General features: G+C 39.0%; 1 protein-coding gene across 1 annotated transcript; it reads right to left on the bottom strand.

Moving 5' to 3' along the window:
• Positions 1-99: 99 nt before the first annotated feature.
• IPPK (inositol-pentakisphosphate 2-kinase) lies at positions 100-27,347 on the bottom strand. The gene is made up of 13 exons (XM_026046012.1): positions 27,267-27,347; positions 16,884-16,931; positions 10,673-10,768; positions 10,032-10,098; positions 9,366-9,487; positions 8,853-8,942; positions 8,087-8,145; positions 7,572-7,644; positions 6,307-6,586; positions 5,120-5,270; positions 4,182-4,284; positions 3,609-3,688; positions 100-3,092 (listed from the first exon to the last, which is right to left on the bottom strand). Exons 1-13 carry the CDS (start codon positions 27,345-27,347, stop codon positions 2,867-2,869), a joined length of 1,476 nt encoding a protein of 491 aa, XP_025901797.1. The 3' UTR covers positions 100-2,866.
• Between the last annotated feature and the right edge of the window lie 391 nt (positions 27,348-27,738).

Genomic DNA, 27,738 nt, shown 5'->3' with positions numbered 1-27,738 from the left:
AAAATCAAGTCCATAAAAAGTGGAAGTTTCATTCACAGCTCTGTAAAAGTATAGTGATTTTAAAATGACTGGAGAACAGTAAGAGACCCCTAGAACCAAAAGTAATGATGTTATTAAATTAAGTGGAAGTAGACAAATAATTTGAAGCTTTTAAGTTATGTTAAAAAGCAACTGTGTGAGATAACATTTTTCAATAATTTAAGAGTTGGAGGAGAGACAGCGTTAATTGGAATGGAAACTTTAAACAAGAAAGACCATTGTACTTTTGTAAAAAGAAATGGGAGAATTAACTACTGCTCACAGAAGTACTTCATTTTGACTTTCTACTTTTTGTGGAAAAAATCAAGCACATAACACAGTAGGAAGGMATTGCATTTCATATGTTGTTTGTCCCTAAAGAAACAAAGCAGAGAGGTGTCTTGTAATCGTCCTTCACTTCCACAAGCTGTACATTAGCTCCTTTACAAACTGTTCTGCACTGTCTATCACAGCCAAAGGGCCCGGGCCAAAACAGGCTGTGCAACTAYGTAGAGTAACAGCTGCTATTCCTGCAATCATGAGGCTAAATACGCCGGCCATATGAACTCTTCACTAGTTCTAGAATACTAGGAGAAGGCCTTTTTAGGCTCATAGATGCTATAAGCATGCAAACAGTACAAATGTCTGCTCTGTAGGTTAGTTATCTTTTTAAATGCATTACAAAGGATTGTAGAGCAATGGTGAAATAGGTAGATAAGAATTGAAATATCAGTCATATTTTAAATACTGTAATTTTAATATTCCACTATTCAATCACTGAAATAAATAGTCTCCTACTGTTCTGGTAAGGCGAGTAAAATGGAAGGAACAGACTGGACTGTGTCACTCTACAGCTGAACGATGCCAGAATCAAGTTTGGATGAACAGTAACTCTTATGTTACAAATTTGTCTTTTTAGATGTAAGGGAGACTATTTTCAAGTTTGGATGCCAGCAGATAAGCAAAATTCATCGCTACTTTATCCACTGACATGTTACTGGTTTGTGTTTGCTAGCTTTGTGCAACCTTTAGTTAGCTTCATGTACAGATCCTTCTTGGATGCAAATGAAACCTGTTTACTCACCACATGCACTTGTATTTGCACATGAAATGTGTGTAAAGTTACAGTGTAAAGAACTGAAAACTTATTTTTTCAGCTCTGGATAATCCTTTGTCTTTTGTCTAACTCATGCAGGATTTCTGTTTTTAGAAATTTTTTTTTACATTTCTTTTACATCTTTTCTTTAGATGTATAGAGTTGTTAGTACTGTAAATTACCAGCTTATCACACTGTTGTAGTATCACATTTAACCGAAGAGCAGCCCACACCAGAAAGGCACACTATCGCCTGCAGCTGGACTCTGCAGGCTTGCTGAGGTGGTTCAATTCCTCCTGTAAAACAGTATTGCTCTGAGTGGTRTTACTCCATATTTCTACCTTCAGTTGTGCCAGGCTGCAGGGCTGCACTCTTCCGCTTTTACTTTTTAACTTCAGATAAAATGCAACAAAGATTAAGATCTTGATATATATATTTTTAAATGATAACCTACATCATTTTGAAAAACATTACCAGGACACACACACTGTATACAGATAACAGCATTTGACTGTAGCTTGAATAGCATCTCTTTGCACAGTTCAGGGCCTGTAAACCTCAACACACAGGAAGAAGAGGCCCTGGAGATATTTATCAGCCTAATCAGGATTTTGAATACACCCTTAATCTTGTAACTTGAGGTCTGCCTTGAAGATGGCTAACTGCACTATCTCACAAATTCACTTGCAAGTACAAATATTTACTGTACAAAGTAAAGCCATCTTTATATTGCTGCAGTACTGATGCAAACTCAGCTCCAGTGCTCACCCTCAGAAAGCGACTCCCTACAATTTCAAAAAAACCAAAACCAGTTCCTGTCACCTTTCCTCTGTATATCACTTCAAAAAACAAGCCTGAAAGCAGTTGGTTGTGATGCATATATATAGGATGCAGATAATCCTAATCTATAGGATGWCAGTGAAATAATACCAACATTCGACACTGTCTGAAAGACCCAAAATAATCTGGACAACTCTGAATACATAATTCCTAGGGCTCAATTCAACTCAGGAAAGCAAGCTGTGGTTTCATCTCCAAATAGCAGCATATCTTGTAGAGAAAAAAGACCAATGTGTCAGACTAGTTAAGCTCAGCCATATAAAGTTYGAAGATGCTTACCTTTAACCCTTTTCACTTAGTTTCAGAAGCTTTAGGAGATACAAAGTGACCACAAAACTTCTGGAGGCATTCTGGAGTTCTTAAGCTCATGCATTAGTATTTAAAGTGTTCTGCAATAACATGGTCCTTCCATGTATCAGCAACACTTTAATAGCYGCTTCAGCTCTGTCTTCAGTGGACTTAATGCTTAAGTTTTATATTAGGTTTTTGTCAACGCATTCCCTCTTCCTAGTAAGCTATGTGTCAGACTCAAAAAGCACAAGCTCTGAGGCAGTTCTCCTCTTAGTATTAATTTTTGTATACTAGTGCAATATTTCAGGAAACCTCTAATTCTGTGTTATTTCAGTTCTAAGGAAGTGGACTTGTAGAATTAAGTTGCTCTGTCCTTTAGTTCCAAGGTATGGCACATTCTCTCTTCTGCCATATTGAATACATTCATTAAGGTTATATAGCAAACGTGTTTAGTGCTATTCCATGTCTTTGAAAAGGCATACCAATTAGAAATCATTTCTTAAAGCAAAAACATTCACAGCTGAAAAACGCACTGAACACAATAGAAAAAAATCACCATAATTATTTCATTAACCTTTCAATTTCTAATGTGTTCAAATAAAAATAACCTTAAAGAAAATGTTACACTTTATGGAGAACTAATGTGCAGTCTTCATTCTCCTTGAAGAGACTGGACATAACAGGGTCATCTTTGGCCTGTACATTCTTCAAATAGTAGTTTACTATCTTGCCATCAAGTTTGTACTGATGAGGAATGCTTTCATACGGTTTAAGATCAAGGTCCAGAACAGAAACAGAAAAGGTGAATCTTGATTTGGATGTTAGTACCACAGGTCTTTGCTCAGAGCTGGAAAACAAGAACATATTGCACAGACGATTCATTACAGTAAACTTACTTTTCATTTGAGGGTCCTGAGTCCTTGTGCAAAAATGACTAATGTTTATAACTGTTCCCACGTGCCTGAGAAAAACTTCAGCTATTACAGTGTATAAAAAACTAGGGCTCCAGCTTAGCCCGTCTGACAATGAGATTGTTGCACTTCTGCCAGTCCTTCTCCTTTCAGTTTCATAGAGATTAAGTCAAAACTTTATGCTGGTAATGCGTCTTTGCAATTAGCTAATGCAATATATTTCTAGGTGTTATTACATACAATGCAACCACCAAGTTATCTGGCAGAGTCAGTAAGAATTACAACTTTTACACAGGTAAAGGTAATACAATTCAGTATCAGCACTAGTGTCCAAACATTCTGAAGGATTCTAGAGAACTTGGACTTTGACCCTTTTTGCCAACTTTAGGTGTTGCACAAGCACAGATGATTTCTAAATAAACAGGAGTAATTCAAAATTAAATTGCTGTTACCATTCATCTTGTAGACAAGGTGAAAGGGCAATCATGATGGAGCAGTCTTTTGCAGTCATTGCTATTCTGTACTGCTGCACCTATACGAAATAAGAGGGACAAGATTTTTCCATTATATTTATATTTGTCTTTATAGAAAATATACTATTCTTTTTCAAARGTGTTAGTATAGTCATTGTAAGATCTAGACATTAACTCTATAGCAGATAGATAGCAGGAGCAAGTGGTTTTACCATACCTGATTAATAAGAATCATGTACACATTGTCTGTATTTTACAGATACTTTTAATAATGGCCAAAAAAMCACAATTCAGGTGAATGCCTCATAGTCTAGCACGGAAAGAGGCTTTTTATTTAACTTTTAAGAACATAGGATGAATGYGTTGGGTTGTAAGTGCTTCTGCTATAAAGGTGTGCTCTGGCATCCTTACAAGATAAAAAACTTCAGCTGCAAAGARCACTTTGACAAGCTGGTGATAATATTCACACACCACCCATCAATTTGGGTCAGATGGGCAATTATTAAAATTAACAGACTACACAAGCTTCAACATTATGCCCAAGAAAGGTACCTTTGTTAGCGCAAATGCTACGGTTCCATCATCTTCAGTTGAAAGATCTAGCAGCTTCTCATAAAATACTTCATTGTAAGGTCCATCTATCTGCAACGTACTTCTAAATAAATTATAAAAGAAGATTAACACTTAAAAAAAAGAATTCTTCCCTAATTGTTTATCACCAAAGAACAGGACAGCAATTTTTAATTGGAAAAAAAAAGCATTTTTTGCAAAAGTGCAAAAGAGTCAAAAGCTGCAATTTCTCATTATATGCCAGTGCACAGCACACAAACACCACATGGATGAAAGAAGACACTGGCAATCCAATTGTTTTTCTTGTAAAATACAAAAGCACAGCAAAGTTACACTGCACATACTGCCTCCTGCAGCTAACCCTTCAGCTGAGGACTGAGGTGCCCAAGAGCCCTCCTGTCTTACATGCGGGGCCAGCATGCCCTCTGGTGCGCCGTGGCTGAACTACAGGYAAATGCCATCTGGAGACTATCAAAAATAAGGCTTTTTACAGTGATTTTATTATTATTTCAACTTATACACTTAATCTGAGAACARCTATTCACCTTGCAATACTCAGTATTTTTTCGTCAGGTAAGAGATAGAGTAACCAAAACAATCTTGCTCCCCTAGTTTGGTTGGCTCATTTATGAGGCATATTGCAAGCTGGAATTTTAATCTTACATTAAGAAACACCATGAGATAAGCAACCTAACAATATCATCTCCTCTACAAAACTACATTCTGGTCACGTTTACCTACATTTGAATAATTATTTTTTCCCATTTACATGCCAAATTGTGACCTCCCACCTTAACAGTGAGACTTACCTCTTCACCTTAACGTTGTTCAAGAAACAGAAGAGGTAACAAGAAGCTCTAAGGCAATCTTGTCTGAACATCTACTTAATCAGAACCTTAAAAACAGCCATCAAATCTTACCTCTCTTCAGGAAATTCCTCTAAGTACTGTTCAACTCTGTTGTACAAAGGATAGAGTCCTTCAATATCCAGCATGTCAAGCATCTGAGCCTGAAGAGTTTTATAAAGGAGACAGCCCCTCGGTAAGCCAGAGCTTTCCAATTTATGTTTCCCTATAAGAAAAAAAATACATTWAAAATACAGCAGGCACATACATGTTTGCTTTGCTTCACTTTGCCATTACACGTGCTTTTTCACAAAGCAAATGCAGTACTCTTCAGATTGGTCAAAGGAAAAGGATTTCAGGTTTTGAACAATATTGTGCTGTGTGCTTACCTGCATATTTAAAGACCACTTACTTGGCTGTGGAACACAGACTATACAATTACTCTCAAAAAAAAATCTCTATTGCACTCTACTATGAGTCTAAAAGACAAGTTTCTCTGATGAATCTGAAACCACCACCAATTTAAGTTTCAACAGTATGAACTGTTGACAAGACTAATTTAGTATTTCAGATATTGGATCTTTTTAACATAGTACAAACAAATCTATTTTTGTATTTGCTATTTTTTTCAAAGGTAGCTCTTTCTCCCAGAATACAGCATAAACCAATCTGCAATAAAAAGATTCTCCTCAAAAGCAAATTTAATATRCTATTTTTATAATTGGAGTTACAAGCAGCATCTTGAAAAATTAAAGCTTTGCAACACTTAATTCCTCAGTGCTTAACATGATCTTCAGTTTTCCCATCGTGATTTTCCATTTCCCATTCCATAGTTGTACCTTTGCTTTAGAAAAGCAGAAAGACAACRATACCACAGTTGAGGAGCAGAAGGAAAGAACAGGCGTCATGTAACCTATGAAAGCAGCTAGACCTCAACATGTACAAAATAAAAATTATCAAGTCATTTAAAATACAAATTGTGATTATCAGCTCAAACAGGTGTCTTTAATTCTTATCCTACTACCTCTGAACTGACTTTTATGCCCATCATGAGATGAGGTCCTAAAAGTTATGAGGTTAACTCATTAAAAGTTATGAGGTTAACTCATTAAAAACAGTTATCTGGCAGCTTTGCAACTTGTATTTCATTTTCTCAGCATTCAGTTCTCACACTAGCATTAAAGAGCTAACAAGACGCAAACATATGAATCATTATGTAGTAACAGTTAATGACTATTAGAGATCAATAAATTAGTTCTTACCATTTCTTACTAGCTCCTTATTAAAAGCACTTGCTTCACAGTAGCTTCTTCCATGTGAAATGGGAACTGTCCTCATATCACCTGCCCTGCAGGCTTCAGTACTACTTAGTAGCGCCATAGTTATAACATGGATCAGTTCTTTAACAATTGTCCTTGTRCAGTGCGGCCCACTGACCAAGCCATTTGAAGGAAAAAAGAAAGGTTTTAAGTGACGGGCAAGYTCGTTCCAGTCAGAAACAGAGTCCTGATCATCTTTACAGCCATAAATTAGTTCACCATTCTGTGAAGGGAAAAGAAAGGTTTGAATACTCCATCAAATCCAGTTATTTATATTTAGCTAGCCAAAGTACCAGATTTAATATTTTAAGACACATGATGAAAAAGACAGTGACTTGGTATAAAAGTCTACACCCAAATGCATGCACAATCTCTTACAAAGTTGTCATCCTAAACTTCATGGGATAAGACAGGTAAAAACTTTTGAATTGGAACCAAAAAGCCCATTTAAGTCAAGACACTTTCCCCACTTAATGAACTATAAATGATCAGAACCCAAAAAGTGAACTGATACTCAGCATGGTTTCCTATCACTTCTAAGTACAGTCAATCATGAAAAAGCCTGTCAGGTAAAACTACCCTTTAAAAGTCAAATTGTAAAATGGAAGGTGAAAAAAAAAAAAAAGGTACAGAAGAGGCATGAAAATTACCTGCTTTCTAATAGAGAAAAACAGTTCATAAAAGTATCATTAACTCCAGTAGTTGCTTTAATACTGGAAATGAATTCAAGAGTATTTCTAGAACTAATCCGACAAATCTGCATAATCCGTCAATTACTGCTTTATTTTTTACTACATTACTTCTGCACAAGAAAAGCTAACCCTTCCACTTTGTCAGTGAAGCATGCTGTGCATCTGACTTATACAAATGTTCTAACAGCAATTTCCAAAAATATTTGCAGCAACACATAAAGATATTTTTGTTTCCCTGAATGAGCACTTGAAAATTTTTTAAACTTTGGTCAAAGTCTTCTGTTGGCTGTCCCAGCTATTCATTCAGACTGATTAGCTCTGGGAGAGATTCCTAGGGATAGCACAGAGTTTTCTTTATCTATCGTAACTTGGAATCTAGCTATTTGCCTTTTTTCTTCTACTTTATTATGATAGAGTCCCGTAGTGAAGGTGCTCATTGCGTACGATCTTCCCTCTTCAGGTATTAAAGTCAAATTGTTTATAAGACAATACATAAAAGCAGATAGTTTTGTTTACCTTAAATATTTTCAAGTTGTTCTGTGCCTCCTGTAATAAGCTCTTCAAAGCAAAGTGCATTCTCTGTTTATTTCTAGGGAAAAAGAAAWATATATATATATGTTATTCAGTGCCTTTAAATGCTCACATCCATGCTTGCGGGTTTCTGTGAAATCTGAACAGGACGCCTGATGTGCACACATCCCTCAAACCTGTTACTCAAGCTGAAGCCAACATAAGGAACTCCTGCAGAGACTCCTGCAAATTCAAACCTAAGTAGGAACAAACCCTACATTTCATGTTAAGCATCACAMGGCATAGTAGTCATAACATGCAACTCTGATTCCTGAAATAGATGCAAATAAATACACAAATAGATGTATATAAATACATAGCCCCAGAAATATTTCCTCAAATGTCAAACAAGCAGACATTGTTCCTTAATCCTACAGTTGAAGTCTAAATGATTTGAAAAATAAAATGAAAATACAGTTTGTTTTTGACCACACACAGGATCAAGTAACACATTTTCTTACCCTGAGAAGAGATCTAATGGACAATATTTACTTGGTCGCTTCCATTTTCCATTTGCTACCTGTTGAAAAATAGCAGCACTATTAATCACTTTATGGAATAACTGCTCTCAATTATTCTAATACTCAGGTGCTGACACTAATATTTTTCTTCAAGAGTCCCATAATATTCCAAACGCTGAACTTACTATTCATAACTACTAAGGGTTTTTTCCTATTCATATTTCAACTTAGATTACTCAGACTGCATGAAATTCAATAACAGAAAGCATGATGAAAGGTGACGTTAAGTTACAAAAAGGTACAGTTAGCTTCTACAAAGGTACAGTTAGCTTCTACTTCTAGACCCACTATCATTTCAGGAACATAAACAAAATGATTAGTGTATATGAAAAAAACAAATTTTAAAACAAACATGAATTCCACGGGCATTACGTGTTCTGGTAGTTGTGCAATGCCACAATTTGGCAACAGGAATTCTCCAATTCGACGAGTTGTACTTAAAAGGAAATATGGCATAGGTGTTTATCCAGCCAACAGCTTTAACACTCCTCAAAGACTAATACTGCATTTGTTTGCTTTCGACTTCCCACAGAACTTCTTCCATTTCTCACTACACACCCAGCAACTCAGGTGTGTAACCACTCATGCTTTAGTCATATCAGAGGTTTAAGCAACAATATGCAAGTTTCAACAAGAAAACAAAACTCTAATAACAAATAAAAGACAATACAGTCAAAGGAAAGCAGACCGACTGCAAAAACATTACCTTTAAATGCTGATGCATACAATAACGACACACCTTGTGCTTTATCTCCTGTGAAACATGGCTGGAAAAGGGAATGAAGCCACACTTTGGCTACAAAAAAGAAAAAGAGAAAAAATGTAAATATCAATGTATGCATTTGTATATAAGGGTACACAGCATGCAAACCTTTCTAGTTAAATGAAAAAAATAAAACATAAAAAATAAAATAATGAGTGAGCAACCAATGCTCATTTTCAGTTATGCTAGAGCCCTCACTTAAAAAAGAGGCACCACAATGCTGTTGCCTGCAAGAAAACCTAACAATACTTGGGAATTTCCTATGCTTTTAAAGGTTAAAAATGTGGTGGGGGAAAGGGTGGGTTTCATCCTAGAGGTAACAGCGGAAGTGATGAGCTCTGCTTTATCCCATTGCTAATTTTTATTTGAAACTGCTTCAGTCAGTTCATACTTTCAACAGAAGAATCTGTTTAAGAACAGAAAAATCTGTAAAAGAGACTCTTTGCTATTTAGTACCTTAATCTCTATGCAGAGGATTGGCCGATGCTCCACAAAACGATAGGTCTGCAGCCTGGTAAGATTAGGAAGGCACATGGCGTAACCACTGAGAGTGTCCATGTCTTTATCACAGCGAGACTCTGGAGCAGGAGAGAGGAAAAACAAACAAAAGTGCAGAGTAGGCAGCGTATTCCCAAAGACTTCAGGAGGGCCAGCAAGGGCCAGGAAGCTGTAAAGGCTGCACACTAGAGCCTGTAACGCTGCAAGCCCTGGCAATGGGACAGCGGGGGCTTCAGGAAGAGACCCACGCAAGGCAGGACGTGGCAACCAGGTACGTGCTGCCACTAACATCCCCGCTCCACACACGAGGATTAGACCCAACATTAACACTGGACTAATTCAGTTTGGAGTTTCTGAAACTGCCAAGAACAAATCCTGCGTATTTTAAGATGAATGAAGACTTAGAAAGGTTCCCCATCCCCATCTTGGTAAAACTGATACAACTTTTAATTCTGTAACACATCCATTTTTCTACAACAAAGACATTTTCACATTATTACTGGCTTCATATTAAAAGAAGCTTCCTCAGATTTTAAGGTAAGGTTCTTTTTCTTTACTTTCTAGTTTAGCAGAATGTTTTACAACTTGAAGAAAGACACTTTCTGATGCTATCACAGAACTTACCTGGCCTCTCTGGCTGAATCTTCACACACAGCTGTCTTATAAAGTCTAAAGGCAGTTGAACAATTTCCTTAAAAAAAAAAAAAAAAAAAAGTTTAATATTCATTGAAGAACTTGCATCATTTTCTCTTTTTGAAAAGTGAGAACAGTTTCTCCCACCCCTGAGGCAGAATTTTATGACTCAAGTTACAAAAGAAGTTGCTGCTTTTCCTCTCAAGCACCTGATGTTCAGTTAACCAGGTGCAGCCCTCCTSAAGAACACTGTGAGTAGCAAGGAAAAGGTTATCCTCCAACTGCCCAGAAATCTGGGCAAGTCAATAGGACCAGACTTCTTGCCTTGTTTTGCAAAATCAGCCTCAAAACATTTCTGTCTTCCACCTCTCTTCTCATACAAAAAAAAAGAAATTGTCACTTTTTTTTTTTTTTAAATCAGTGGCTTGAAAGAGCTCAACACAGAGCACAGCCCAGTCACCTTGTCAGCAGAGAGTAGGAGCTTTGTTCTGAACTGAATGCTGCTTGTTTGTGCAGCTCGCTTAGGAAGATCTGCAAATCCCACTAATTGCTTTTGCCTGGCATCCAGTGCTCCTAAAACACAATGTTTACAATGTTCAGAGCATGTTTTATTTTAAAGGTAGAACATTTACCCCATGATGAACATAATTCTCCCCAAAGAACTGCTTCATAACATGTTTTCCAAAATCCACAATGTTTTGCAGATGATGTAGTATTTCTTCTGATGTCTGAAAGAAAAAAAAAAAAGTAATTAGTTATGACATAATGATACACAACACTTGGGAATACACATACATCTTAATCATTTGGCAAAGTACCCTAATGGCAATAATGACAATACAGAGTCTGGTCAGAGCAGAGACAGTGAAAGGGATCAAGTGGAATGATGAGCCGAGATCTATTCTGTCTCTGATCGTTATTCTTAAAGCAGGTAAGAGATCTATTCTGATGAACACAGATTCACTGCAGGCCTTCTTATCAACTGTTTTTGAAAACTTTTATTCTGAGGTGCTCTTCTGTTAGTTTGTGCATTATGTGCATATAATGAAACTCTGGTGGCTCTACAAGAAAATGATGCCTAGTGAGTCTGATACAATGCTAAGTGAGAACTAGAGGCAGGAGAGCCACAGTACTGCAGGGTCACCCTGGCAGGCTCATGCTTATTAGGAGAGACTGCAGTGCCCAGTAGGAGAAGCTTTACAGCATCATCATTCTATTGCCAATGCTGCAGCACGCTCTGGTTCTCTGCACAGCTTTATTGTTACTATAGTCCATTCCTGTCYTGGGTCCTTTTGTATCACAGAGCTCTTGCAGAAAAACACTATTTTGCCTACCACTGTACAATGCAAGCACCAAAGCAAGGGAGGTTTGCTCCTCAGGTTATGTAACGGCAGAGGAAGAGAAGGCATAACACTGATGCCCAAGTTAGAAAATCAGAAAGGAAAAAGCATGAGCAGGAGAGAAAATAAGTATCACTATGGARCAGAATGTGAGAAACTAAAATGCCAGGAGAAAAACACTCAGACAATCACCAAGAGTGGAAACAGAAGAAAAGAACACAGCCAAAATATCAAATGTGTTATGAGGTAATAGAAGACGGTCACTAGCTGGGCAATTTTAACAGCAACATGTTTATTTGTTTGTTTATAATAGGTAGATATTTACCACCTATTGAACTTGCCCAAGTTGTGTAGGACTACAGATACTTTTGTTAATGTAAGTGTAAACACTGAGTAAATATTACAGAAAAACCTTTAATTTAAATATAGATTTCCTCCCTTTTTCTGGCAACACAACCCCTTCTCTAGCGCACACAAATCCCAGGTGGTGGGCAGCAATATCGTTACTTCACCTTGTACAGTAACAGAATTCTCCACTACTTGGAGACCGCTCTGGCCTCTTTTGCWGAGGCAGACACTCCTTCTAGGCTTCTCCTGCATACTGAGAATTAAACAATACCTCCAAGAACTAGGGCACTAACTTCCACAAGGAGACACTCACCAATTAAAAAGACCAGTAAAACTTTCCAGTTGCAGATCAAGCTTATGACACTGGCTGACCTCCTTCTAAGAGCAAGGACATTTATCACTCTGACCAACCAACAACATTAACCAAAGGGAGCATCGCCTTTTAACATTAAGAACATAAAAATTTTTTGAAGGCCCCGTGACTACTACCAGTTTATTTATTAAAACACCTAAGAGTTACTGTTTAAACACTTCCTGAGCTACATTACATAACTGTGTTCATCCAAAACTATCATTTTGTGGTTACAGTGGTAAGTAGAACAGCATGGGACAAGTCTAAATGGGAATGTTACTAACATCTTCTTAAAATCAAACTTTTGCTCTTTAATCGGATACAGCCTGTGGGATTACATACCAGGAGACACTGCTGTGCTTGCTAGGTTTCCGAGGGATGTCACCCATCTCATTTCTCACAAAGGTGAGAAAAAAAGAGTAATGAGTAATTTCTTCAAGAATGAGTAAAGTTCCTATGGAATCAGACCAGTGCACCCAGGACATTTCTAGGGTTTCACTACCCCAATAGCTTGATGCAGCATTATCAGCTTGAGCACTGTATTATAGATAGCAGCAAAAACTTATTTCCTGTCCTCTTTTGCATAAGAATTATTACTCAACAAAAGCCTTCCTGGCATTCAATTTTCCAGTCATTTCAAGAGCTTAAGTAAAATTCCCTAATACAAATTCTCACCGTGACACTCGCCAAGTTCATTTTATCACAGCACTAAGATGATGAAAATGCACTTTCTCTTACACCACTGATAAAACAATTTCGCATAAGCCACAGTCTCTAATGCAGATAAGGAGCACAAACAGAAAAATCACTGTTTCTGTTGTGAACAACGGGGTGCAAGGCYACCATATTCTAAAGTCTCCAATCAAGCTGTAGAGTCACAGTCTTCCTGTCACAACTTTCTTTAGTAATTGTTTTCACTGCACATTAAGTCACTGCCTCATTGACGTTCAATCAAAAGAGCATTATTAGGCTGCTTGCTACTGGTACCATGGAAGGGCAGGAATTTAAGCATTTAACRTTAAGCGTTAAGGAATTTAATCATCCTCTAATATAATTAGAAACTAGACTATGTCAAAGACACTATAAACTTCAACTAAACTGAAAAGTTAAATTAGGGCATCTTGCCTATGACTTCTCATAAAAGACTTCTTATGAAAGACTTCTTATATGACTTATAAAAAAAAAATACACCTTTTAGAAGTTCTACACTACCCCACCACTTAATAAGCAGCTTCAAATATTAGTTTGGAGAAGCCCCGTACGTGTCTCCACGCACTCCGAACACAGCACGTGTCTGACAAGGGTGCCATCCCACTCCTCAGTGACCAGAACAGCAGCAACGTTTAGGTACTGCCATACCCAGCAGAATAGTTGTTATTTGATGGAGAAAATGACCTTCAGACCAAAATATTAGAGGAAGGCCTCGTGTAACAATATAACAAGAGTCTGTGGTGGGAGCAGGGGAATACAAGTTATCCTTTATTTAGAAAAGGAGAGAGAAATAACAGCTGTTCAAAACCAAGACTAAGCTTTTTATTTAGGCTCATTTATTATTCTGCAACTAGAATCAGGTTGAATTTAAAGGTATCTTTTCAAAGCAGAAAAACAGTGTGGTTAAGAACCATCAGTATGTTATATCTAGAAAAGTCTTTTTAAAGTCCAATGAAGACAAATACTGTGTTGTACTAATTAGAGTAAATATATTCAGAAGGGACCAAAACAGCTAAATGGATTACCTTCCTTCACAAAACCCTGGCAGCAGATTGTCTTCTACATTTCAAAAATGCCAAAATTTGTGGATTCAAAAAGCAGGAAACGTAAGTCAYAATCACTGCAGCCATTACTGCTTTCATCTTTATTTAAATGTTAGCTGGATAGTCCCCAAGAAGCATTTACCAGCAAAGAGAAGCTTGATCACGCACTATTAGACACTTACACTAGAAACAGGTCTCAGCATCAGTTATTGCCTGATGTTACAATAAGCCCTACCAAAAGAAGTGATAACTTAGTAATTGCTTAGTAATTACCAGAAAAAATATTTGATAGCTATTAAGCTACCAGTACATCACTACTGTGCTTAAGAAACTCTCAAGCTTGGAAAGCATTCTCTGTAGATCAGTAATTAAAAACACATCTTTCCTGGAAAGCAGAGATAAGCTTACGTTAATTCACGCAGTATTACAGCAACTGAGTCTTCTCTGCATTTCAATTTTTAAACTAAATGATTTCCAAATGACAAAATAGTTGGTTGTAAACGATTAACATTCCATTCATTAGAATTTCCCTCCTGAAGCTGTTTTTTTTAGATGTACTAGTTCTACTATTTCTGTAGAGGCATAATGTATGCCTGAATGTTCAGAGCACTTACAAAAGGAATATTTTAATGTGAAAACTTTTAGAATAAAAAAGCATATCCCAATAAAATGTTTCTTTTATCTGCTTAGAAAATTTTTAACAAATTGTTATAATTCTTGCAGATGATCTGTTCCTCTGTTTTACCATGCAACCATTACAGTTTTATCCAAATAGCCAACCAAAAATATCCAAATACAAAAATTAAACGTTTTCTTTCAGTGAATTGGAGAGGAACACAGAGGAACCCCCATGGTAATAAGTTTCTTTACACTGCAAGGCATGTGTCTCCTCTAGCTTTTATCTTCCAGGATAAAACAACTCTATTCTTTCAACATTCCTTTCTCAATTCTCTTTATTTTTACTGTTTTCCTCCAGATTCCTTTCCATTTATCCCTTTCCTACTCATCTTTGTTCAAGCATATTAACCCAAACTTAACACTATTTCATGTAAAACCACCCGTTCTCACTAATACCTTACAATTACACCAATTCACCCCCAAAATGTTATTTGCATCTTTTTTTGCCTTTCACTTTGTCAGGTGTTTTGTGGTTCGCCATAACTCTCAAATCTTTTAAGCTGTTTACTGGCAAGCCAGTCATTTCCTATTTCGCTTATGAATATTTGTTTCCCCTTTCCATTTCACTTCACATCACGCAAGCAGCAGCTCACAGATCGATCAACACTTCCCACTTGCTTCACAGGACTGTGCTGAGCTGAGCTCAGATCAAGGTTCCCATTRTTCCCTGGGCAACCTGCGCACAGCACTCCCTGCCCCAGCTCGGCAGCCCACTTATTAACATCAGCAGAATGAATGTGTTGCAGAGGACAGACAACTTGGGAGATTTAACACAAAGCCACCTCTGAATTTCACAGCCCCTCTCTGTTAGCCTCTCAAGGCTTTTTGAAGTCGCTGCAGGTCTTCCTGGCAGAGATGACACTGATGCTGTGTTACATACCTTGTTTACATGAGCACCATTTGAAACAATGCCAAAAGCCCTATTAAAGTTAGAATATATCATACCTGTTATCCTTTCTTTTCTACAKTAAGCTAAGTGCCTTTCCAAAAGGTATGATGACCTTAGTCTGRCTAGCTTGAGTTAACTGGTAGCGTTTCCTGTATAGTTATGAGTTATTTTTTTTTAAACTGTAGTTAGACCACCTAATTCTCTTACGCTCTATTAGAAACTGAGATAGGTGCTGTTTTCCTGCCTTCCAATCCCCTTGCTCCTTCCCAGTTCTCAACAACACTCTAAATGTTATTATCTTAGACTACTGCAGAAGCACAAGGTACATTTTCCAAATCCYACCATGATAGCAGATCTAAAACTTCAGCTTGAGCCACACCGGTTTTGCTTCATTTTTTTCAATTAAAGCAACCACAAAATAACCGATAACTACACTGTATATTTTTACCCTCCTTTGCTTTCCTCTGATCTATTTTATAACCTTCTCCTTTTCTCTTGGTGAACACAGCACATTTTGTATTAATCTTCCTGATTTATTGCCAAAATCCCATCCCATATGTTTCACTCCGTATGTTTACAAGCATCCTGGTTTTTCTTTTCTACAACCCTCCCTCCTCTCCAGCTCTCAGTACAGCCACAGAGCTTTTCATACTTGCTCCCCAGCAGAACAGTACAGTCCTGAAGCCTTACAAAGCCTTGTGTTAGGAGCTGCCATAACTGAGACCATTTCCTGTATCTCTTAGACAGCATGTCCTAAAGATGACTCCCTAGCTTAAGGGAACTTAGAATATGAACTCGCCATGTTTGATTCTCAATCATTTTCCCCCTGCTAAAACAATCTAAGGTACCTACAACTTAACTAGGGTAACTAAGACACTAAGGTTTCACTTCCTTCTCAAGTAGGAAAATCTTCTGCCACGGCCCAGGAAACCGTGATCATGTCCTACCATATTGTTTTTATATCAGATGAGATACTAAAGTCATTTGCTGAATGACCAAACTATTYTCTGAATACCTCATACCTTTCTGCAATATTGCACAGCTTTCTAGCTGCTGAATAGGTGGTTAGCAGGAGACTTCTATCGCRATGTCAACTCTGTGTTCCTGCACCTCCTCCTCTTTGCCTTGCCTAGCAACAGACAATAAAACTCTCATTTCTTCCTGAGCCTCTCTGCAGTCACCCACATCAATATGCAGGATYAGCTCTTTCTATAAGAATCACTTGCAGCAAGTGGAAAGTTATATTTTCTACATATGCATTTTAGTTATACATTCTGTCCCACAMACAAGTCTTGAAGTCAGTAATTACTTAATTTCATCTATAAACGACAAACTGAAATTTCCTCCTGTTGAGAAAACTCGTGAAACACAGGCACATTTTAAAACATCCTCTTGTTCTTAGTCCTTCTTCAGGTTTCTCTTCAGAGCAGCTTTCAGGAGCTTACCTGTAGGGTTTTACCATCAGTACTTACTGTCTCTTACCTTATTCTGGTGTGGGGGGAACTTCAAAAAACGCAGCACCGCACAGCGCTAAAGGAGGATAGGAAAGAATATGATTTCATTAGCATTTAAGCACATGATCATAACTTCAAAAGTTAACTTCATCCAAGCAGCACGAATGTCCGATTCACCACTCTAGCTCACTCAAGAAATCAAGAACACTAAAGGAAAGCAAAATAAGTACTTTCAACCCTTTCAACTTTCAGCTTCATTCAACTTGAAATCAAATGGATTAATTTCTGTTTCCAGATATGCCCTGACCTTCCTTGTTGGCTCTAACAAGTCAGTCACTCTGTGCTTCCAGGCACCAGCTGCAGAAGGGGCAATGCTGCCTTGGCCCCCCGCATTATTTTGAAGTCTTCTGATATTTCAATTTGGACTGTCACTTACAGCACAGCATTAAAACAAGCAAATGATAAAAACTTTACTTCTGCTGTGGAGGTCTTTGCAAAAAACTGCAAAATCCACCAAAATAACATTTCCTTATAAAATCAGCAAAGCAGTACAGCTTAATAGTTACCGCCAAAGCTGCACAGCTCTACTTATAAATAGTGAAACCTTTTGCTTGCAAACTTCATTTTAAGGGAAACACCTAAATGTTTGAGAGTCATATAATGCCCTGGGCTAAATGCAGTAGGTTTCCAAATGTTTCACCTTACAAAACACATTTGTGATTCACACAATTCAAAAATTTGCATGGTAGGCTGACACGGGAAGAAAAAAGTAATCCTTTACTGAGCTTCTAAGAGTTCAAAGATATCTTGGAGCTGTATTAAGTGAATCAGAACTTTATCCATAAGCCTATTAAAAYAGGATACCTGGCCTCATGGAGCAGATTTAAAGCATCTCCATGACCATAGAAATTTGATGAAATTAACCACTTTACTTATTAAATAAATAAATTTTCATATTAAAACCAAAGTTTGACGTAGTAGTCCCACAGGCAGCCCTGTCTGAAATTAATACAACAAGTTCTACTTAAATATATAAGCCTATTCATTAAATGTATAAGCCTACTCTCATTGGTCTGTTTGGACCTTCCCTAGACAATCTAAAAAGGATTATTTTCTATTTAAAGCAGTGTAACTGCTATTACATTTAATTGTAACCAGACTTGCTACAATATTTGTTCATTAACATAATTTTTAAACAAACATGCTAGGATAGAAGGGTAAAAACTATATATAGTAAAAGACCAGTGTGTTGCTTTCCTAAAGCCTGGATGCACATGAAAAATGGTGTACAGCAGAGCTGTAACAAAGCTTTTCAATTACAGATGCACTTTGACTAGTCACTACCAACCTCCTTCTGCACCATGACTTAGCAAGGCCATTAGGATGATCTAGAGTAACTGATCCAGAATTAAAAACTGCGAACTTACTTTTGTTGAGATTTATATAATTTTATATAAAACTAAATAATGACAGTTTAAATGATCCTAGAAGGAAATAGCCGGCAATTTTGCTGATTTTTGCAGCAGAAATCTTAGTTGCATGCAGYTTACGCTAGCTAAAACTTATTTGGACATTTCAATCCTAAATTTACATTCCACAACCTTTTCAACTCTAAAACTGGTGTGAAAGATTCGGGCAGAACACAATGCTGTTACATTCTTTCCCCCAAGCTCTTTCTGAGCTCAGACAGAACATGCCCACCACCCTGCCCAGGCACTTCCATCATAGCTCATGCTCTTGATGTGATGTCCAAGTTCAATACCTGCCATTTTACAGGCACCCTCGTTCAGTGTCTCAGTGTGCTGGGCAATGCGGAGGCATCTGCAAGATTCAAACAACCAAAGCATGGAAAAATGTGTCGCTTTGGAACGAGACCCACATGGCAATATGGTAYATGAGCATTTTCTTCCAGTTCAGTTTTACTCTGTGTAAGGTGGGTAAGATCATTCACAACCAAGTGAGGAAAGCTATGCTTCCTGACAGGATGGACAGGGATCAGTAACTGCTCACACAAAGTGCGAAGCAGTATTGAAAATCAGACCACCACCCTCCTTTTGGCTTAGGAACTCCATAAGCACAATCTTTGATTTCTTYATACAAAAAAGATTTTTGCGCCTAGCAGTTCTCTTGACACTATTCAATACTTTATTATCTGGGAGCAAATGACAGCATGATACTTGTTTTCTTTTGCAAAGAGCTCACAGCTTGCATCAGACTTCAGGTATTTGTTCCTTTTTTCCTCCCCCTGTTCAGCTATGATATATATTCCCATGACAGTCGCACATTCACTCAGGTTTCACATTATAGCTAAGTTTTATATAACCTCACATTATGCCAACAGTGCAAATTTTAAGATTATGTACTAGCCATGAATAAAAAGATATGTCTACTGTTCAGCTAAGCCGCACAATATTCCAAATGAGATCAAGTGATACCCCCGCTGGTACTTGGTAGAAACATACACCAGAGAGCTAGAGCAGAATGAATACACCTATTGATTCCTGGCCCTCAGCATAGAGCACTGCAGTCTGGATAACACAAATGTCCCTGAGACAGTAACTGTTAAAACAAGGGAGAAAAAAAAGTGTCCATTAAGGTTTAACAGCATATCAAGTTTCTTATCTGTCAGGAAGGTGAGTTACACAAATAGGAATGTGAAACGTGTACCGAGCTCCCTTCAAACTGCTGCAAGGCCGCACACACCTGGAGCACACGCTGTCCACTGAGGAGGGCTAGAGGCAGCTGCCTAGGCAGCCTCTGCTACATCTGCCACACAGGAAAATATTCATAGTGAGGGGAAGAAATAAAATAAAGGCAGTCAAAGGCATTAGAATTAAGTTATAAAATGGAAAGCTAAAAACAAGTTAATAATTCCAAGCATCCTAAACACCTCAGCAACTACTCAACTGAATACAGCATCCCTGGTCCTTCCTGAGCAAAAACAGAGAGAAGATCAGAAAGAGATTATCACAGACCTCAGAAATAACACACCAAGGTGAAGAGAATATCSCACGAAAAGAACCGAGTGAAGAGCTGTGTGAGCAAATACAATAAGCTATTAACGCTGGAATCACCTCCACAGCTCACACAGGTCAGTTAAGCTATTTCCATTGAAAAGCAACCACTGTTAAATATGTCCAGCCCACTACTGTTGTTGACTGAAGGAAGCTTAAACGCACGAAAAGTCAGAGTTTAGTGTGATGAACTCCACCTTCACCACACTCGCCACCCACTTATAAAACAAGAAAAAAAAAGTGTTTTTTAAATAGAGGTTTGATTTCCTTACCTTCAACAAGAAACTCGCTCTGTTTCAAGGCTGACATAGCACAGAACCCAAACAGAAAAAACAAGATAGTTTTTAATGAAACCTAATTGACTCCTGAGCCTTATATTTCTATTCCTATTACCTTCAGCATTCTTATAAGTCAGCCAAAACGAAAACTAAAACCAAATAAGATAACAAACTGAAGTTGGAATTGCAGTGACAAACGTATTTTATACAAATGATAAATGTGTATATTTTATAACTAACTATACAGTGAAAGCTAATACGTAGCATTATAATATTATGTATATAATGTGTATATATATACATTATAGTACTAGACCTGCACTTCCTCTCCCATCTCCTTCCACACAGAAAGACTCTAGTGCTGTGTTTTCATATCTGCATCTACAGAATATCTACAGAAGCACCTGAGGAAAAAAAAAGGTTTAAAAATTAATTATAAAATAATTTTTAGAAAAGTTTCAAGAGCATTGCTGACTTTACGTTCCTTCTCTCTTCATTCCGTCTCCTTATCTGCAGCTGCTTTCCCTGCCACTTTAAAAAAGAAGTGATTAAATTGTGCTATATCCACAGCATCTTTTCAGCACGGAAACCTGCTAAAGCCAAGGAAAAGTAAAGTCAACTGCAATACACTGGTGCTAAACAAATTAAAATTCCATATGCACGTTGACTCGAACAGCTGCTTTGGGTCAAGTAATCTTTGCAGTTAATCCACTGAAGCAGAAGTGCTTCCAACTTCTAATATTTCCTTTGTAATAAAGGCCTTTTGTGACAGGACTGAAGTAGCGTTAGCATGATTAGTTATGACATCTACAACCGCCGTTTTAGCAGTTTAGCCAAAGAAATAACTACAAGCAAACAAGAAAATGTCTTCCTGTTTGCCAGTAGAGGTGTATTTAAATGTCAGTTAACCAACATACTAGGTTAAGACAAGGAAATGTATTCAGGTTAGCACACCACAGGGATCCTGAATCCCAACTTAAGCTAGTAATTACTTCCTATTCCTAAAAATGTAATTGCTGTTTACAGCAACATCCTCATCTCTTCACGTCTTCCACTGATGACACACCCTGATCAGTGCTCAGCTTTCCAATGCATTTTCATAGCTGCTTGCTTTGCTTAACTTCAGACAGACGCTCCTCTACTCACAATAAAATAAATAAGCAATATATTAATTTGTCACATATCTGTCTTCTAAGCAGATAAAGGGTGCATTTGCTTTGCTTTTTTTTTTTTTTCTCCTAGACAATCTATATTTATACATGCATGCCCCAAAAGAACTATACTGAAGAAACAAGGTCAAAGAAATGGCCCATGACCCAGAAAAGAAAGGAAAAGAAAAAAAAAGAAAAGTTTTAATGGTCCTTAATCCTTATTAAAGTTGACGATGGAGTCTTGCTTCAACTCACTCACAGGCAAGTTTTGCTTTCCCCAGCAAATTCTGCAGATTAGAGGCAGAATTCCTGCCTACGCTCAGTCACACGGCCTCGGACAATCTTCTCCATACATGTAGCCCATGGAATAAATGAAAAATAAAAATCACCACAGGTTYAAATTTAAGTAACAGAATTTCCTCAAGGATACAAAATCTTCTAAGTTCAAAACTTAACAAAACGATGCCTTTCCTACTAGTTGAAATACATTTCAACAAGTGCAAGTTGTACCTTATCTTTTCTGGGCAATTTCTTAACATGCAAGGGGAAAGACACCCTGAGCAGGCTGTATTTCAATCAGTAGAATATTCAGAGAAGGTCGTCATTAACAAGCAGTGCAAGCCAAAAACAAGAGAATATTTCCAGCACTCATATGTTCAAGGAAGAACAAACAGCACAGGCTATTTCAGTATTTTCCTCTACCTGAAGACTTAATGCCAGGAATCAGCAGTAAATTCTTTGTTTCCTTGAAATCAAGGGATTGATGGTTATTAATCTCCTGACCCGGAGACACTAAGAAGAAACCCAAAGCACAGCTGAACAAGACCCGTTCATATTCGRGGATCTGCAGTTTCCCAGGGATGACTTTGAAATTTCAGGGGCAATACTTCACTCACACTAATTTCAAGATGGAAAAACACAGGCAAGCTCCATGTCACTGAGAAACCATGAGGCTCACAGAAGGAAGAACAGGACACTCAGGTTCTTGAACTTGTACAAAATGGGACCACCACAAAAAGCACCTCAAGAAGATTCACTCTGCAAGACAGCAGTCAGTGAGCAGCACTGCTCTCTATTTGTCAGAAAGGACTGAAAAGCAAAGCTGCAGCTGGCTAGTAATTCTAACCATAAGCTTTTTGCTCCGAGAGCAAAAATCCCCCACTTGTCTAAGCAAACAGTCTTGTCCGTGGCCCTGACACCAATAATAACCTTCTCAATGTAAGTTTACTGTGTAAAATGTCAAATTTACCAGTAAGACTGTGTTAATCAAAACAAAAAAAAAGGAAAGGGAGGAGCTGCTTCATACTTTGAAAGCAGTGTTATAAACAATTATCAAGTCTGATATGCCACAAGGCACCTCCTGCAGAATTCATAAGCAATATGAAACCAGGCTCATCTCCCCCATAACGAGCAGGTCTTTCTGCAAGCACTAGGCAGCTATCAAAATGCAACTGTCAGCAGGAGCAGCTGCAGTTACTGCCACTGCAGCGAAACCAATGACCAACATTAAAAATGCAAGATACTCTTCTCCCTTTGCACACCTCAAATCTCTACAGTCCTCTACAGTTCAGAAAAGGGATTGGGAAGGACGCCTGTGAAAGCAGCACTGGTAGCACTGATAGACACCCTCCATCTTCACCATCTGTCCTGGCGGGAAAACAGAGAAGAGCCAGACATTACGCAGCTACTACAAGCAACGACTTTGGGAAGTTGTTGCACTCACCTCCCTCCTCAGCCCTCTTGCCTCAGCTTCATTTACCTCCTCCATCCACCCTCTCCCCCCTCTCTATTTAGCAAGCTCACATGCACTCTGGCAATGATTTACACACTTCCAACAAATTGTGTCCCCACACCAATTTAGTGTCCCACTAAAGATATCTGTCAGAGCTGCAAACTCTCTTAGGCCAAGAACAGTATATTACAAAACAATGATCAAGATCCAAGCCATGACGTTTCACAAACACCGAGTTTTCTCTAGACAATTTGACTGAATAAAGAAAATCCACATAGTCACTCAAACACAAACTTAGCAGTCACCTTGATATGCAAGGATTAAAATTTAATACAAACTAACTGCAGTGAAACAGAGAAAGAACATACATCTTCATCTAAAACGCTTCACTTAATCTAGTGAAGCAAAATCCAGGGCTTTCAAGCGTGTTTCAGCAACAAAAGGAAATACAAGTCATTATTTCTAGAGCTACTTACACACTACTTTATAAGGAACAACAACTTCCTGAAACCTTTAAGAAATGAAATGTTAGTGTCTCTGTAATAGTAAACAACTGATTAAAATGAAGAACTAGAGAAAAMGAGAATTTGCTGATCATATCTGTAAAACTGGATACCTCTACCTTAGAAAAGGTCAAGAGCTCACAAGATGGTGACCATTCTAGATGGTTCCTCAAGCCTCACCACTGCYCAAGCACAGGGCACAGAGGAGAAGCAATATTTTGGGCCACTTTCTAAAATTAGAAACCAAATTCGATAAAGATGAAAACAAGGCTCCAATAAAAACATAGRGAGCATGAAGCATCCTTTCTAACCTGCCAGTATGTGATAGTTTTGCTTTAATGCAATCAGCACCTTATGCATTCCTGAGACAGTAACCAGAACAAGCAGCCCAGAGGAGTCCCTGTTTGATGAAATATGGCAATTCAGCTCTTCAAAGAGGATATTAAACTTTAATCAATTGTAGAAAACAGACAAGGGKCCGTATGGACATGGATCACACAGCTGTCAAATGAACTAGCAGTTAGGCCAATCCATGCGTTCTTCAGAGCAATCTTTTGGAATCAACGCCTCAAGTACTGCTTTCAGAACCCAAAACAGAGCTACCATTTACATCCCTCATTGAAAGCAACAAGGTATAAAAGTTGGGCTTATTTGTTAGGAATGGCATTTCATAGGCTGCAAGATTATACAAAGGTTGTTTGACCACAGTTCGGTTCAGTCTGGATTAGTTCAACCACAGCGGCAGCAAAAACCACCAGCAAAAGCTTTAGCAGAGAAACTCGGCCCACAACAGAGACTGTCTTCCAGAATTCTAGATTCATCAGAACTTAAAACTTTAAAAAGCCATGAAAGCAGAAGTTAGAGAGTGCATGAAGCAAGTGTGCAACTCTGTGGATGACAACAGTAACTGGGAATTCTTTCAGGCATTCCATCTTTATTCATCAGATCACTTTCTAAATGCTGGAGAACTAATTAGAGCAACTCTGTAAAGCTGTCACTGTGAAGAGAGACACGCTGACTAGACCATGCCCTGCCTACATCTTCTCTTTTTAACTGCATGAATAAGGAACAGAGATGCTCTTGCAGTGATTTCAGATGCTTCATTTTGGTATTGCATTCCACAGGTTGTAGGAGGGCAGGAGTGCAGGGATAATTTTGTCATTACTGCATTCTGGAGGGTTAATAAGTGGTAAGTGCAAACAGCACATTGGGCAGTAGTTTGTAACATACCTGAACAAGCGAGCATGTTCCACAGAAAGATGGTGCCAGTGGATGACCATCAGGCATAAATCTTTGTCTATGTGCCACCGTCCAAAGGCATTAGAACAAACACTTGGGCACTGTTTTCATCTTGGGCTTATCAGCTCATCACTGGCTGCTTCTCACGCGCGTCACTTTTCCACAAACAAGTTTTCAGGCGTTACCTTTGGTACTGTCCTAGCTCTGGATTAACAATGCGTTATGTTTGCATCTTAAATGAAAAAAAAATAAAAGAGAATAGAAGAAGCCAAGACAAACACAGCCTTACACCGATCAGCGCAGCATGAACTGATGCACATCTCRCCCCTCTCTTCATCCCCAGCTCTGGCCACACCTCTGCACAACCAGGAACAAGAGCCCTGTATCCAACCTGCCAACTCGCCCCAAACCAAACACTGCATGTTTGACGCACAGTCGTGCACAGTATCTGTTCCCAGCGCTCCAAAGTGGGCTCAAGAAGAGATGAGCTGAAGCCAGACTCCTTAGAACTTGGTTCACATAGGACATAGAGATCTGGATCACATGGAAGAGTCCAGGAAGAGAGGTCAGACACAGAGGTAGGGACCACTGCCCTCCCCACATCCCCGAATAATGAGAACGACAACCCAGAGGTAACAAGCATTCTTGGACATTGTTCCACACTGGCCTCTTGCTTTCAAGTGCAGCACCGACATCTGAGCATCCATCCGCGTCCCCTTGGCCACAGCCAAATTGAAATCCCTCCCACTAGCTTTTATACACAAAATCATAAACTTAGGGAATGAAGTATGAAGCAAAGCAGTAAAATGAAATTCATCATCTTGGGTATGCTGCTAATCTGTTCTCACAAACCTGAGAATGCCTGACACCAGATCACAAGAATGATGATTAATCATGCAAGCATGTCCTGTTTATAAAAGGAACAAAGTAAAAGTTAGCATCTAAACAGCATTTCATGGGCTGCAATTTTAAAATATTTCATTATTAGTAAACACAAAGGTCTATACGGTAAGCTTTTATTGACTTAATACTCTATAYACAGGGAAAAAAAATCCTATCTAGTTTACTTTCACTGTATCTTGAAGTTTAAGCATCTTATTAAAAAAAAAAGTCCAAACATACTCAGCAACTATTCTAAATTTCTGGCAGACTTTCTTACTTTCCATATCTTTAAAGTCAATGTAATCACACTGTTACAAATCCATTACATATTCTGACTTCTATCACACCGTGACTGAACATTTTTTGAACTGCCTTTTTCAATTCATTTTCAGAAAGCTAAAATTTAGATAGGAAACAAAATTATTCACTCTTGTAGCATCAATGCCTTTCTTTTTTTTCAATTTGGTATAAAGAAAGAGGGGAAATAAACATGCGCCACAGAAGTGCTCCTCCCAAAGAAGAGCAAAGACTTCCAGCACTTTCTCAGACCTGACATTTGTTTGCATTTTTTACACCCAGCTTACACTCATAATGTAGAAAATAGAAGCCAGAAAAATCTAATACTCAGGAAAACATTTGAAAAAAAAACTCAGATTAAGATTCAACTCACACTGTAGTCTTTGCATATAAAAGTTTGTATGCTGTTATTTCAAACTGTCATTTGGATAGTTTATTGAACACATCTATCAAATATTGAACACATTTTGGGAAAAAAAAAAAAAAACTAGCAAATCCATATTGAATTAGAATGCAAACATAAGAAAAAAAATATAGCCCAAAGTCTTCTTCAAAAAAACAAATAAACTTCTCCAAATGACACATCGAAATTCAGAACCCCMTGTACTGGATACATAATATGCACACACGAGGGGCAGAAACATAGTGACAGCGGTCTCAAAACAAAAGCTTTGAAAGGACAGGGAATCTGCTTGCAATAATTTAGTATTTGCTGGTCACCTGAACCAACACATTTTACCTATTCTGATATTTCTTTACAGGTGGCAAATGGAAGCACAGAGGTGAAGTGACTTGCTTGTTCGCACTGAGATCCACAGACTGACACCAGGCCCTGCGGTCCCAGCCACCGTTCACGCTTTCCAGGAGCAAGAGCCAGGGGCACAAGGAAAATCCCTCCCAYCCCATTCCGTAAGTCTTCCCGGCCTGGCGCACTTGCACGCGCTGGGATGGAAACGGGCCCGTTTCGAGCTTCCCCCGGCAGCTCCCTCCCCAGAGGCGCCCCCGACAAGGCGGGGGTTGCGACGGGGCAAAGCTCCCGTCAAACCTCTTCCACGGGAAGAGCAAAATGTATCTGCTGACCCCTTAAGAAAAAAAAAAAAAAAAAAAAAAAGAAGAAAAAAAGGAAAAAAAGAGAAAACGGTAAAACTCCCAATGTGGATAAAGTGGAAGGGAAAAGGAGGTGAATGAAGCTCCGGGCCGGGCCCGCGCTCAGGCCCGTGGCGAGGCGGGCGCGGCCTCCGCGCGCCGCTGAGGGGAGCGCGAAGGGGGAGCGCTCGCGCGCGGCCGTTAGCGGCCGTTACCGCCCGCCGCCCACCTGGCAATGCGCGACGACGAGGCTCTGGTTGCCCTCCCCGTGGTACTTCCATTCATTCTCATCCATCTTCTCCACTTCCATGCCCGGCCCGGCCCGCCCCGTGGGGACGGTGCCGCCGCCGCCCGCGCCTCCGCCACCGGCGCCGCGCCCGCCCCGCGCCGCGCCGCAGGAAGTCCCGCCCGCCGCCAGGTCGCAGGGCGCCGGCCCGGCGCGGTGCGCGCGCGCCTCGCCGCCATCTTAGAGGCGGGCAGCGCCTCGCGGCGCCATCGTTGACGGGGGCAGAGGCGGGCGGGAAGGGGCGGCGGCTCCTCCCAGCCGGGCGCTCCCCGCTGAGGCGGCGCAGAGGAGTCGGCAGCGCCGCCGCACCGCGCTGCGGGCCGGAAAAAATAAACGCGTAAATAAATAAAAAAAGAATATGTTCATTACACGAACGCTGTTAAAAATACACTGTCCAAAGAACAGGGCTGGGGGC

The sequence above is a fragment of the Nothoprocta perdicaria genome, unplaced genomic scaffold (genome assembly GCF_003342845.1).
Source record: "Nothoprocta perdicaria isolate Ctin4 unplaced genomic scaffold, notPer1 scaffold_42, whole genome shotgun sequence".
In the NCBI taxonomy this organism is placed as follows: domain Eukaryota; kingdom Metazoa; phylum Chordata; class Aves; order Tinamiformes; family Tinamidae; genus Nothoprocta; species Nothoprocta perdicaria.
Note: the sequence above shows the minus strand (reverse complement) of the source record. Positions and strands in the feature narration are given on the sequence as shown.